This window comes from Microcaecilia unicolor, chromosome 4 (assembly GCF_901765095.1).
Source record: "Microcaecilia unicolor chromosome 4, aMicUni1.1, whole genome shotgun sequence".
NCBI classification, from domain to species: domain Eukaryota; kingdom Metazoa; phylum Chordata; class Amphibia; order Gymnophiona; family Siphonopidae; genus Microcaecilia; species Microcaecilia unicolor.
In genome coordinates this window covers 89,217,547-89,229,597 of record NC_044034.1, presented here as the reverse complement: position 1 = coordinate 89,229,597, position 12,051 = coordinate 89,217,547, and the positions used below count along the sequence as shown (strand labels likewise).

The following is a 12,051-nucleotide window of genomic DNA, read 5'->3' as shown; positions in this document are numbered from 1 at the left end:
GTACCACGATTTTCTGTCATTTGTGGCAGGATAGCTTCCTGTGATGACACCAGGTACAGAATATCTTTACAGAGCTTCCAAGTTACCCAGTTCCAGGTGGGAGATTTTAGGCCAGCCCTGGATTTCTGCCAATCTCATCATGAAGCACTGTGGGACTTACAGCAATGATTTCAATGGTAGAATCAGGGACTACAAATCCCACATTGCTTTGGGATATATGCTTAAAACCAGGACTGGCCAAAAGGTCTCTTGCCTCGAACTGGGTTAACTTTGTATTTCTGGTAGGACTTGCCTGGTTTTCCATCGGGCATATCCAATGCTGGCTTACGTTTGAGCACCACAGCTCTTAACAAATAACTCATAATGCAAGTTTTACAAGAAGTTTATTTTAAAGCCAATTGTGGGAAAAGGTTGCCAGGGAGCAGGGAGTCCCTTACTCAGGTGAAATGTGTTAATAACACTATTGATGTCACATAAATAACACACACCTGACCTACTCATTTCCATTCTAGCCTTAAAGAACTGAATTGAATCAAATAAAATAAAAAAAAAAATCAATTCATATGAGCAAATTGAATCGAAAACTTTTCGGACAGCACTACCTCGAAGGTATTTCAGTGTCTCTGTCATATCTCCACTATCCATCTGTCCTCCAGAATATACAGGTTTAGATCTTAAAAGTCTGTCCCCAAAAGCTTTAGCAGCCACCTTCTGGACCAACTCCAACATACATACGATACCTTGGGGAGCCTTATTTCCTTCATGACATAATCTTGACCACTTCTCTCATGGTGGACTAGAAGAGCTCTCCCAAACGTGCCTTCTCCAATCACCCTCAGGACTGTGTATCCCTCCATGTTTCCCTTCCCTGCAGCAGCAACTTCACATGCTCCTAAACATTCCAATCTGTAAAGGAAAAAACAATCACCCAAACTGTATCTCCCAATTCATTTTACAACTGTATTTAAAACGAGCATAACTGCCCTTTGTATGACCTTCTTCCCATACTGAACAAAAAAAAATCATAACACCTAAGGTTAAGCAAATGTCATGAACAACAGCCAAACCACCACCATTTTCCAGAAGGGCAGAAGAAAAATGCAGCTGGATGAAAGCTCTCCAGACCAGGTGAGTACTGCTGGTGATGGTCCTTCAGGTGCTCTCTGGTCTAGTGTCTCCTTGAGTCCCCAAGGCTGTGAGTTTCCAAAGTTAAAATGAAGATTCAGTTAACTTCTTTAACTTTACTACTATTTTAATGCTAAAGTTAAAATGGAAGTAAACTTTACTTCTGGTTTAACACATTACTTAAAGTTTACCACCTGGTTGCTTTGCTTTACTTCTGCCGTAGTGCAAATATTTAGTTTGCTGATTTTTGCATATAATTAGCTTATTATTCAAAAAGTAAAAACAAATTTGAATTAAAAATCTAATGGTCACTTTTAATGCAATCATATTACATGAGGCTTTAAAGTAGTTTTTCAGCCCTGTAAATACCACAGTGAGACCCTGCTGTCACCTAGAAGCCAAAGTGAATCTCGTCATAAGGCAGTTAATAAATCCCAATAAATAAAAATAACTATTACACTGCCTTTTTTCCTTGTTCAAAATTTAAACAAGGTGTAAACTAGAAGCATTGCTAGTAAGTGCATTTTGCTAAATGGATGGGCATATCTAAGCACATGATTGCATAAGAAGCAATTTGACGAAGGGGGGTGTCTGAATACGTGGGGTAGGTGTGGGTTACAAGGAGTGGGGTATGTGTGTGGTGCATGAGGGCAGGTGATGGTGCGCTTTTTCACACTTGAATTGCCCACTCTGGCTTACCCTTCTTCCCAGTGTCTAACACCCTTCCCCTTCTGCCTTCACACCACCCCCATCTTGCATTTATTCCACTGTCCTCTCACCCACTAGTTGTTCCCCTCCAGTTTGAAATCTCTTACCCAGAATGGCATTTTGAATTATTTTCTTTTTTTTTTTTATATATTTATTGAGAATTTCCAATTTATAAAAATACAACAAATACAAATACAATAATGAATAACAAGCAAGCAAACAAATGAGCAATGAGAAAAAAGGAGATAAGTTAGGTACAAATATCAGCATGATTGAATATTGAAAGAACTTTGGTGACTAATCATTATTGGAAAGGAAGGTGTCCAAAGTCTTCCACTTACGATAACATCGGGCATTAGAATGAGAATTGTATTCTAGTATGTGTTCATACTTTCTATATGAGAATCCAGTTCCATCACATGTAAATAGATAAGTGAGTATTATCCTTCCAGTGATTAACTACACATTTTTGAGCTGCTGAAATTAAAAAGTCAAATAAGGCTTTGTTGTCCTCAGATAATGGATGTTCCAAGACTATAAAATTCAAAATAACATGTTTCAAAGAAACCTGTTCTTTAAATTTTAATATTTCAGGAATTTTCAGACCCAAACATTTGACCAAATATTACAGAGATTATTGTATTCAAATATTAGCAAACCTATGAGCTGCTGCATCCATCTTGTCGTTCTTTATTATTGGTAGCATTTTTATTTAATCTCACTTATATTTTCAAACACGCCAGCTTGTGCAGCATATGGATGTACACAGGGGAAGTATAATAACGGAATAACTTTACATAAGTAAATAAGTAATGCCACACTGGGAAAAGACCACGGGTCCATCGAGCCCAGCATCCTGTCCACGACAGCGGCCAATCCAGGCCAAGGGCACCTGGCAAGCTTCCCAAACGTACAAACATTCTATACATGTTATTCCTGGAATTGTGGATTTTTCCCAAGTCCATTTAGTAGTGGTTTATGGACTTGTCCTTTAGGAAACCATCTAACCCCTTTTTAAACTCTGCCAAGCTAACCGACTTCACCACGTTCTCCAGCAATGAATTCCAGAGTTTAATTATGTGTTGGGTGAAGAAAATTTTTCTACGATTTGTTTTAAATTTACTACACTGTAGTTTCATCGCATGCCCCCCAGTCCTAGTATTTTTGGAAAGCGTGAACAGACGCTTCACATCCACCTGTTCCACTCCACACATTATTTTATATACCTCTATCATGTCTCCCCTCAGCCGTCTCTTCTCCAAGCTGAAAAGCCCTAGCCTCCTTAGTCTTTCTTCATAGGGAAGTTGTCCCATCCCTGCTATCATTTTAGTCGCCCTTCGCTGCACCTGCACATAGGTTGAGTAGTAATTTGTTATAAATCTTAATCAGTGGTCAGTTGGAGGGGCTGGTTACGGGGATACCCTAGCACGTGTTATATTCGTGCAGAGAGTTTTTTCTCCTGGTAATGGGCCACTAAAACAGACATCATGTTACAAGAATCAGGTGCGCAACATTCAGAGTTTCTATCTATTTATGACATTCATATCCCACATTTAACATGTATTAGGTTGAAACCAGGGAGCATTTGAAAGCTTTTTTTTTTCCTGTGCCTAGATCAAAAGGGAAAGATGGTTTGTGGGAACTTGCTCCTTCTGTTTTGAAGAATGCAGTGGAATATTATAAAAATACACTTAATATTGTTTATTCTATTATTTACTACTGGTCAATATACAGCAGAAGGTAACCAAGTCAACTTCATACTTTGTAATATAATTTTTAATAGCATTTTCGCAGTTATTACCCCAGTACAAATAAAATTATAATGTTAATTATACAACCGTGTCTGTCTCTTATGGTAGTTTGGATAACCTGGTCCTGGAGTTACCAAGGCAGTCAGGTTTGTCAGGATATTAACAATGAATATGCATGAGAGAGATTTGATTACAGTGGAGGCAGTGCTTATGAAATGCTTTGAGTCCTACTGACCTGTACATCTGTTGTGTTATTTTGGCAGGTGGAAACAGGTGGACTTATAGGGAGGAAGGGGAGTACGGGAGGGGAAGGGTTCTTGGGGTATATTCTCTGTAAAAGTTTTTATTGTGCCATGTTGGATGGTTTACTGTTTTTTCTTGTTCTGTATGAAGCTTATCAACCAACGTGTTTTGCTTTTAATGATGATTAAAACATTAAAAAAAAAAAAAGTTTTGGATGTTACTGAATTCTATTATTCTGTCTCACTGTATGTCTAGTTCTGGAACAGTATAAGCCATTACAAGAACAAAATATAAGAAAACCAATGGTCTGCATTAGGGGCTTATTGCCCATTTAGTTATGTTTCAACAAATGAGAGATTTGAAAATATTTTTAATATTTTGACTTAGAAACCACTTGTCCCTCAAACATGCTCAAACAACAGAATAATCCATTTGTGTATCTAAAAGGTAAACTTCTAGAAAACAGATGAAGATGTGATGCCATGTGCCCCAATGAAAGGAGAGTTTAATTCTACTTCCTTTTAATTAATATATTCCATCGTCAACACCATGCTTCCCAAGGCAGATTACAACAACATTTAAGAAGAACCCATCAAGAAACAGGATATTCTCACTGAAATTTGGACATCTGTATTGTATACAGTGTATTTATTTAGTTTTTAGTCTATCAGCTATAATTTTTTAAGCTGTTTTAGTGATATTCAATTGTTATTTCACGATATTTATATCTACACATGGGAAGCTTTCGAATAAATTGAAAAGCTGTCCAATAAGTAAAAAAAAAAATTTACTCCACCTTTTAAGTCACTGCCTATCCAACTGAAACAGCTTTAGACTTCTTACAGATGGACCAACAATTAAAAAAAAAAAAAAAAAGCGACAAGTGGATGCAGCAGCTCATACGTGCTTGCTTTTTGAGTGAACGAGGATGACGGCTGCGCTGGGAAGGGAAACAGATTGTCCTAATTGGCTTCCTTTCTTACAGTGGATTAGATAAAGCGAATGCTACATACCTGTAGAAGGTATTCTCCGAGGACAGCAGGCTGATTGTTCTCACTGATGGGTGACGTCCACGGCAGCCCCTCCAATCGGAAACTTCACTAGCAAAGTCCTTTGCTAGCCCTCGCGCGGCCGTCTTCCCGCCCGAAACCGGCTCGAGCCGGCCAGTCCAGTATGTAGCAAGACAATACACTTCAAGGGAAGACACAACTCCAAAGGGGAGGCGGGCGGGTTTGTGAGAACAATCAGCCTGCTGTCCTCGGAGAATACCTTCTACAGGTATGTAGCATTCGCTTTCTCCGAGGACAAGCAGGCTGCTTGTTCTCACTGATGGGGTATCCCTAGCCCCCAGGCTCACTCAAAACAACAACATTGGTCAATTGGGCCTCGCAACGGCGAGGACATAACTGAGATTGACCTAAAAAATTTACCAACTAACTGAGAGTGTAGCCTGGAACAGAACAAACAGGGCCCTCGGGGGGTGGAGTTGGATCCTAAAGCCCAAACAGGTTCTGAAGAACTGACTGCCCGAACCGACTGTCACGTCGGGTATCCTGCTGCAGGCAGTAATGAGATGTGAATGTGTGGACAGATGACCACGTCGCAGCTTTGCAAATTTCCTCCATGGTGGCTGACTTCAAGTGGGCTACCGACGCTGCCATGGCTCTAACATTATGAGCCGTGACATGACCCTCAAGAGCCAGCCCAGCCTGGGCGTAAGTGAAGGAAATGCAATCTGCTAGCCAATTGGATATGGTGCGTTTCCCTACAGCCACTCCCCTCTTGTTGGGATCAAAAGAAACAAACAATTGGGCGGACTGTCTGTGGGGCTGTGTCCGCTCCAGATAGAAGGCCAATGCTCTCTTGCAGTCCAATGTGTGCAGCTGACGTTCAGCAGGGCAGGAATGAGGACGGGGAAAGAATGTTGGCAAGACAATTGACTGGTTCAGATGGAACTCCGACACAACCTTTGGCAGAAACTTAGGGTGAGTGCGGAGGACTACTCTGTTGTGATGAAATTTGGTGTAAGGGGCCTGGGCTACCAGGGCCTGAAGCTCACTGACTCTACGAGCCGAGGTAACTGCCACCAAGAAAATGACCTTCCAGGTCAAGTACTTCGGATGGCAGGAATTCAGTGGCTCGAAAGGAGGTTTCATCAGCTGGGTGAGAACGACATTGAGATCCCATGACACTGTAGGAGGCTTGACAGGGGGCTTTGACAAAAGCAAACCTCTCATGAAGCGAACAACTAAAGGCTGTCCTGAGATCGGCTTACCTTCCACTTGGTAATGGTATGCACTGATTGCACTAAGGTGAACCCTTACGGAGTTGGTCTTCAGACCAGACTCAGACAAGTGGAGAAGGTATTCAAGCAGGGTCTGTGTAGGACAAGAGCGAGGATCTAGGGCCTTGCTGTCACACCAGACGGCAAACCTCCTCCAATGAAAGAAGTAACTTCTCTTAGTGGAGTCTTTCCTGGAAGCAAGCAAGATGCGGGAGACACCCTCTGGCAGACCCAAAGAGGCAAAGTCTACGCCCTCAACATCCAGGCCGTGAGAGCCAGGGACTGGAGGTTGGGATGCAGCAGAGCCCCTTCGTCCTGCGTGATGAGGGTCGGAAAACACTCCAATCTCCACGGTTCTTCGGAGGATAACTCCAGAAGAAGAGGGAACCAGATCTGACGCGGCCAAAAGGGAGCAATCAGAATCATGGTGCCTCGGTCTTGCTTGAGTTTCAACAAAGTCTTCCCCACCAGAGGAATGGGAGGATAAGCATACAGCAGACCTTCCCCCCAATCCAGGAGGAAGGCATCCGACGCCAGTCTGCCGTGGGCCTGAAGCCTGGAACAGAACTGAGGGACCTTGTGGTTCACTTGAGATGCGAAGAGATCCACCAGGGGGGTGCCCCACGCCTGGAAGATCTGTCGCACCACACGGGAATTGAGCGACCACTCGTGAGGTTGCATAATCCTGCTCAACCTGTCGGCCAGACTGTTGTTTACGCCTGCCAGATATGTGGCTTGGAGCACCATGCCTTGACGGCGAGCCCAGAGCCACATGCTGACGGCTTCCTGACACAGGGGGCGAGATCCGGTGCCCCCCTGCTTGTTGACATAGTACATGGCAACCTGATTGTCTGTCTGAATTTGGATAATTTGGTGGGACAGCCGATCTCTGAAAGCCTTCAGAGCGTTCCAGATCGCTCGCAACTCCAGAAGATTGATCTGTAGATCGCTTTCTTGGAGGGACCACCTTCCTTGGGTGTGAAGCCCATCGACATGAGCTCCCCATCCCAGGAGAGACGCATCCGTGGTCAGCACTTTTTGAGGCTGAGGAATTTGGAAGGGACGTCCCAGAGTCAAATTGGAGCAAATCGTCCACCAATACAGGGATTCGAGAAAACTCGTGGACAGGTGGATCACGTCCTCTAGACCCCCGGCGGCCTGATACCACTGGGAGGCTAGGGTCCATTGAGCAGATCTCATGTGAAGGCGGGCCATGGGAGTCACATGAACTGTGGAAGCCATGTGGCCCAGCAATCTCAACATCTGCCGAGCTGTGATCTGCTGGGACGCTCGCACCCGCGAGACGAGGGACAACAAGTTGTTGGCCCTCGCCTCTGGGAGATAGGCGCGAGCCGTCCGAGAATCCAGCAGGGCTCCGATGAATTCGAGTTTCTGCACTGGGAGAAGATGGGACTTTGGGTAATTTATCACAAACCCCAGTAGCTCCAGGAGGCGAATAGTCATCTGCATGGACTGCAGGGCTCCTGCCTCGGATGTGTTCTTCACCAGCCAATCGTCGAGATATGGGAACACGTGCACCCCCAGCCTGCGAAGCGCCGCTGCTACCACAGCTAGGCACTTTGTGAACACCCTGGGCGCAGAGGCGAGCCCAAAGGGTAGCACACAGTACTGGAAGTGGCGTGCGCCCAGCTGAAATCGCAGATACTGTCTGTGAGCTGGCAGTATCGGGATGTGTGTGTAGGCATCCTTCAAGTCCAGAGAGCATAGCCAATCGTTTTGCTGAATCATGGGGAGAAGGGTGCCCAGGGAAAGCATCCTGAACTTTTCTTTTACGAGATATTTGTTCAGGGCCCTTAGGTCTAGGATGGGACGCATCCCCCCTGTTTTCTTTTCCACAAGGAAGTACCTGGAATAGAACCCCAGCCCTTCTTGCCCGGATGGCACGGGCTCGACCGCATTGGCGCTGAGAAGGGCGGAGAGTTCCTCTGCAAGTACCTGCTTGTGCTGGAAGCTGTAGGACTGAGCTCCCGGTGGACAATTTGGAGGTTGAGAGGCCAAATTGAGGGTGTATCCTTGCCGGACTATTTGGAGAACCCACTGATCGGAGGTTATAAGAGGCCACCTTTGGTGAAAAGCTTTCAACCTCCCTCCGACAGGCAGGTCGCCCGGCACTGACACTTGGATGTCGGCTATGCTCTGCTGGAGCCAGTCAAAAGCTCGCCCCTTGCTTTTGCTGGGGAGCCGCGGGGCCTTGCTGATTCGCACGCTGCTGACGAGAGCGAGCGCGCTGGGGCTTAGCCTGGGCCGCAGGCTGTCGGGAAGGAGGATTGTACCTACGCTTGCCAGAAGTATAGGGAACAGTCTTCCTTCCCCCGAAAAATCGTCTACCTGTAGAGGTAGAAGCTGAAGGCTGCCGGCGGGCGAACTTGTCGAATGCGGTGTCCCGCTGGTGGAGAGACTCTACCACCTGCTCGACTTTTTCGCCAAAAATGTTATCCGCCCGGCAAGGCAAGTCCGTAATCCGCTGCTGGATTCTATTCTCCAGGTCGGCGGCACGCAGCCATGAGAGCCTGCGCATCACCACACCTTGAGCAGCGGCCCTGGACGCAACATCAAAAGTGTCATAAACTCCTCTGGCCAGCTCCTGAAAAGGCTTGGCTTGCTCAGGGGGAAGAGCATCAACCAAGCCCGCCAACTGCCGCACATTATTCCGCATGTGTATGCTCGTGTAGAGCTGGTAAGACTGGATCTTGGACACGAGCATAGAGGAATGGTAGGCCTTCCTCCCAAAGGAGTCTAAGGTTCTAGCGTCCTTGCCCGGGGGCGCCGAAGCATGTTCCCTAGAACTCTTAGCCTTCTTTAGGGCCAAATCCACAACTCCAGAGTCATGAGGCAACTGAGTGCGCATCAGCTCTGGGTCCCCATGGATCCGGTACTGGGACTCGATCTTCTTGGGAATGTGGGGATTAGTTAATGGCTTGGTCCAGTTCGCAAGCAATGTCTTCTTCAGGACATGGTGCAAGGGAACAGTGGACGCTTCCTTAGGTGGAGAAGGATAGTCCAGGAGCTCAAACATTTCAGCCCTGGGCTCGTCCTCCACAACCACCGGGAAGGGGATGGCCGTAGACATCTCCCGGACAAAGGAGGCAAAAGACAGACTCTCGGGAGGAGAAAGCTGTCTCTCAGGAGAGGGAGTGGGATCAGACGGAAGACCCTCAGACTCCTCGTCAGAGAAATATCTGGGATCTTCCTCTTCCTCCCACGAGGCCTCACCCTCGGTGTCAGACACAAGTTCACGGACCTGTGTCTGCAACCTCGCCCTGCTCGACTCCGTGGAACCCCGTCCACGATGGGGGCGTCGAGAGGTAGACTCCCTCGCCCGCATCGGCGAAGCTCCCTCCGCCGACGTAGTCGGGGAGCCTTCCTGGGAGGTGGCCGCGGTCGGTACCGCACGCGGTACCGACGTCGGGGACCTCAACCTGGGCGATGGGCCAGCCGGCGCCACGCTCGACGGTACCGGTGGCGCAAGCACCGCCGGTACCGGAGGGGTAGGGCGCAACAGCTCTCCCAGAATCTCTGGGAGAACGGCCCGGAGGCTCTCGTTTAGAGCGGCTGCAGAGAAAGGCTGAGAGGTCGATGCAGGCGTCGACGTCAGTACCTGTTCCGGGCGTGGAGGCTGTTCCGGGCTGTCCAGAGCGGAGCGCATCGACACCTCCTGAACAGAGGGTGAGCGGTCCTCTCGGTGCCGATGCCTGCTGGGTGCCGAATCCCTCGGCGACCCAGAGCTCTCGGTGCCGACACGGGGAGGAGACCGATGTCGATGCTTCTTCGATTTCTTCCGAAGCATGTCACCGGAGCTCCCCGGCACCGACGAGGAGGACGTCGAATCCATCCGTCGCTTCCTCGGGGCCGAGACTGAAGGAGGTCGATCTCGGGGGGGCTGTACCGCAGGAGCCCTCAGGGTAGGCGGAGACCCACCCGAGGGCTCACCGCCACCAGCAGGGGAATGGACAGCCCTCACCTGCACTCCACCCGATGCACCACCGTCCGACGACATCAGCAGACGAGGTCCTGGTACCACCGACGTCGATGCAGCTATCCGATGTCTCGGCGCCGATGCAGAGGCCCGATGCCTCGATGCACTCGATGCAGGGGCGGCCGAGGAAGATGGTCTGGACGCTGACGACGTCGATGCACTCGAAGATCCCGGTGCCGATGCCGACGAAGAGCCCGAGAACAACACGTTCCACTGGGCTAGTCTCGCTACCTGAGTCCGCCTTTGAAGCAGGGAACACAGACTGCAGTTCTGAGGGCGGTGCTCGGCCCCCAGACACTGAAGACACGACGAGTGTCGATCAGTGAGCGAGATAACCCGGGCGCACTGGGTGCACTTCTTGAAGCCGCTGGAAGGCTTCGATGTCATGGGCGGAAAAATCACGCCGGCGAAATTAAAAGCCGAAATGGCGAAATTTGAAGCACCAAATTTAGAGGGAGAAAAAATCTCGACCGAGGCCGAAAAGAGGCCTACCCCGACGACGAAAGAAAACTTACCGGGGCAAAAAAGCTGGAAGTACGGGGAGGATTTACACGAAACCCGGCGGGGGGTTTCCGGAGCACTTCCCGACTAGGACAAAGCTTTCCCGAAGGAAAAAAAACACGTTCAAAACAAATTGGACGCGCGAGGTCGACTTTCCGGGGCTCGACACGGCGAAAACACGACCGTACCGAGTGCGGACAAAAGAAGACTGGCCGGCTCGAGCCGGTTTCGGGCGGGAAGACGGCCGCGCATGCGCGGTGCGCGCGGGCGCGCGAGGGCTAGCAAAGGACTTTGCTAGTGAAGTTTCCGATTGGAGGGGCTGCCGTGGACGTCACCCATCAGTGAGAACAAGCAGCCTGCTTGTCCTCGGAGAAACTCACTTCCACTTCAGTTTATTAAACCTCCTTGGGGTGAGAGGGGATGACGACTGCGCGGAGAGGGGAAGGGAGACTAATCTAATTGACTTCAGCTTTTTGATGTCATGCCGATCAATCTAACCTCCTTGGTTGCTAAGGTCACGTGCCTAGAGGAGGGGATTCAGGGGAAGAATCCAAGATGGGTTCGTGCGAGCTTTGTTCCTCAACACCGGTCTGTTATTCCTGATGAACATTACCTATGATTATGTTTTTCCTGCAGCTCCGATGTATGCCTTTACAGTGCTCTCTCATCGTTCACCAGGCAAGGCTCATATGAGAAACCGGGGTAGCAGGGAAAGATGTGCCCTCCGGCCTCCCTTCTCGCAGATTTGAATGTCACACTCTGCCCTCGTCAAACCAGATTAGGCTGGCGCTGTTATTCGGTAGTCACCCACCACAGTTTAGGACGAGAACAAAGGAAGCTGCGATCAGTCATCAGCCAGATATCTGTGCAGCATTTCACTGGTCACAATTCCGTCTCATGTTGCTGCATTTATCCAAAGCAAACACTACGAGCTGGCTGGCACTTGGCCATTCATTCTTCCTACTCACCGAACGGGACTACCCTTGGCATCTCCCCGATTCCGCGGACTCGCTCCCTGCTTAACACACACCACTGCCAAAGGTTAGCACTAGCAGCAGCAGGGCCAGCCTCGCTCGTCTGCCCTCCCTCTTCTTTCTCCCAGGTCCTAAAGCCTCTGGACTCTGAAGCACACAGCCCTAAAGTTTTACAGCGGCAGGAATATGATTAGGAACTGAGCTCCTCCCGTTATCATTTTACTACAGCCGTAATATACAAATTAAAAAGTCTAACCCAATGAATCATATATATTCCAAATGTATCCGTCACAGAACTCTTGGGATTTTGCTTACCTGTGGGGGAGGAGATACTTTTTTTCTACTGATGAAAAAGCGTTCAGTATCTACACCGTGATCTTTCTACCACTGTCGTATATATCCCAGAAAATACCAAAGCTATTTTTCCATTCCTTCCCTTCTACTATTTGTCATTTCTATAGCCCTACT

General features: G+C 48.3%; 1 protein-coding gene across 4 annotated transcripts in view; it reads right to left on the bottom strand.

The window, feature by feature from the left end:
* Positions 1–11,667, bottom strand: part of NEK3 (NIMA related kinase 3) — a 54,993-nt gene extending 43,326 nt beyond the window's left edge. The window contains exons 1-4 of one of the 4 annotated variants that reach the window (XM_030199406.1): positions 11,578–11,667; positions 11,223–11,398; positions 1,032–1,193; positions 741–906 (exon numbers count right to left, since the gene is read on the bottom strand). In XM_030199406.1, coding sequence (XP_030055266.1) covers positions 741–857 — 117 coding nt within the window. In that variant the 5' untranslated portion in view covers positions 858–906; positions 1,032–1,193; positions 11,223–11,398; positions 11,578–11,667. The remainder of the gene's footprint in view (positions 1–740; positions 907–1,031; positions 1,194–11,222; positions 11,399–11,577) is intronic. The other 3 variants (XM_030199407.1, XM_030199408.1, XM_030199405.1) reach the window with 3 other exon arrangements.
* Between the last annotated feature and the right edge of the window lie 384 nt (positions 11,668–12,051).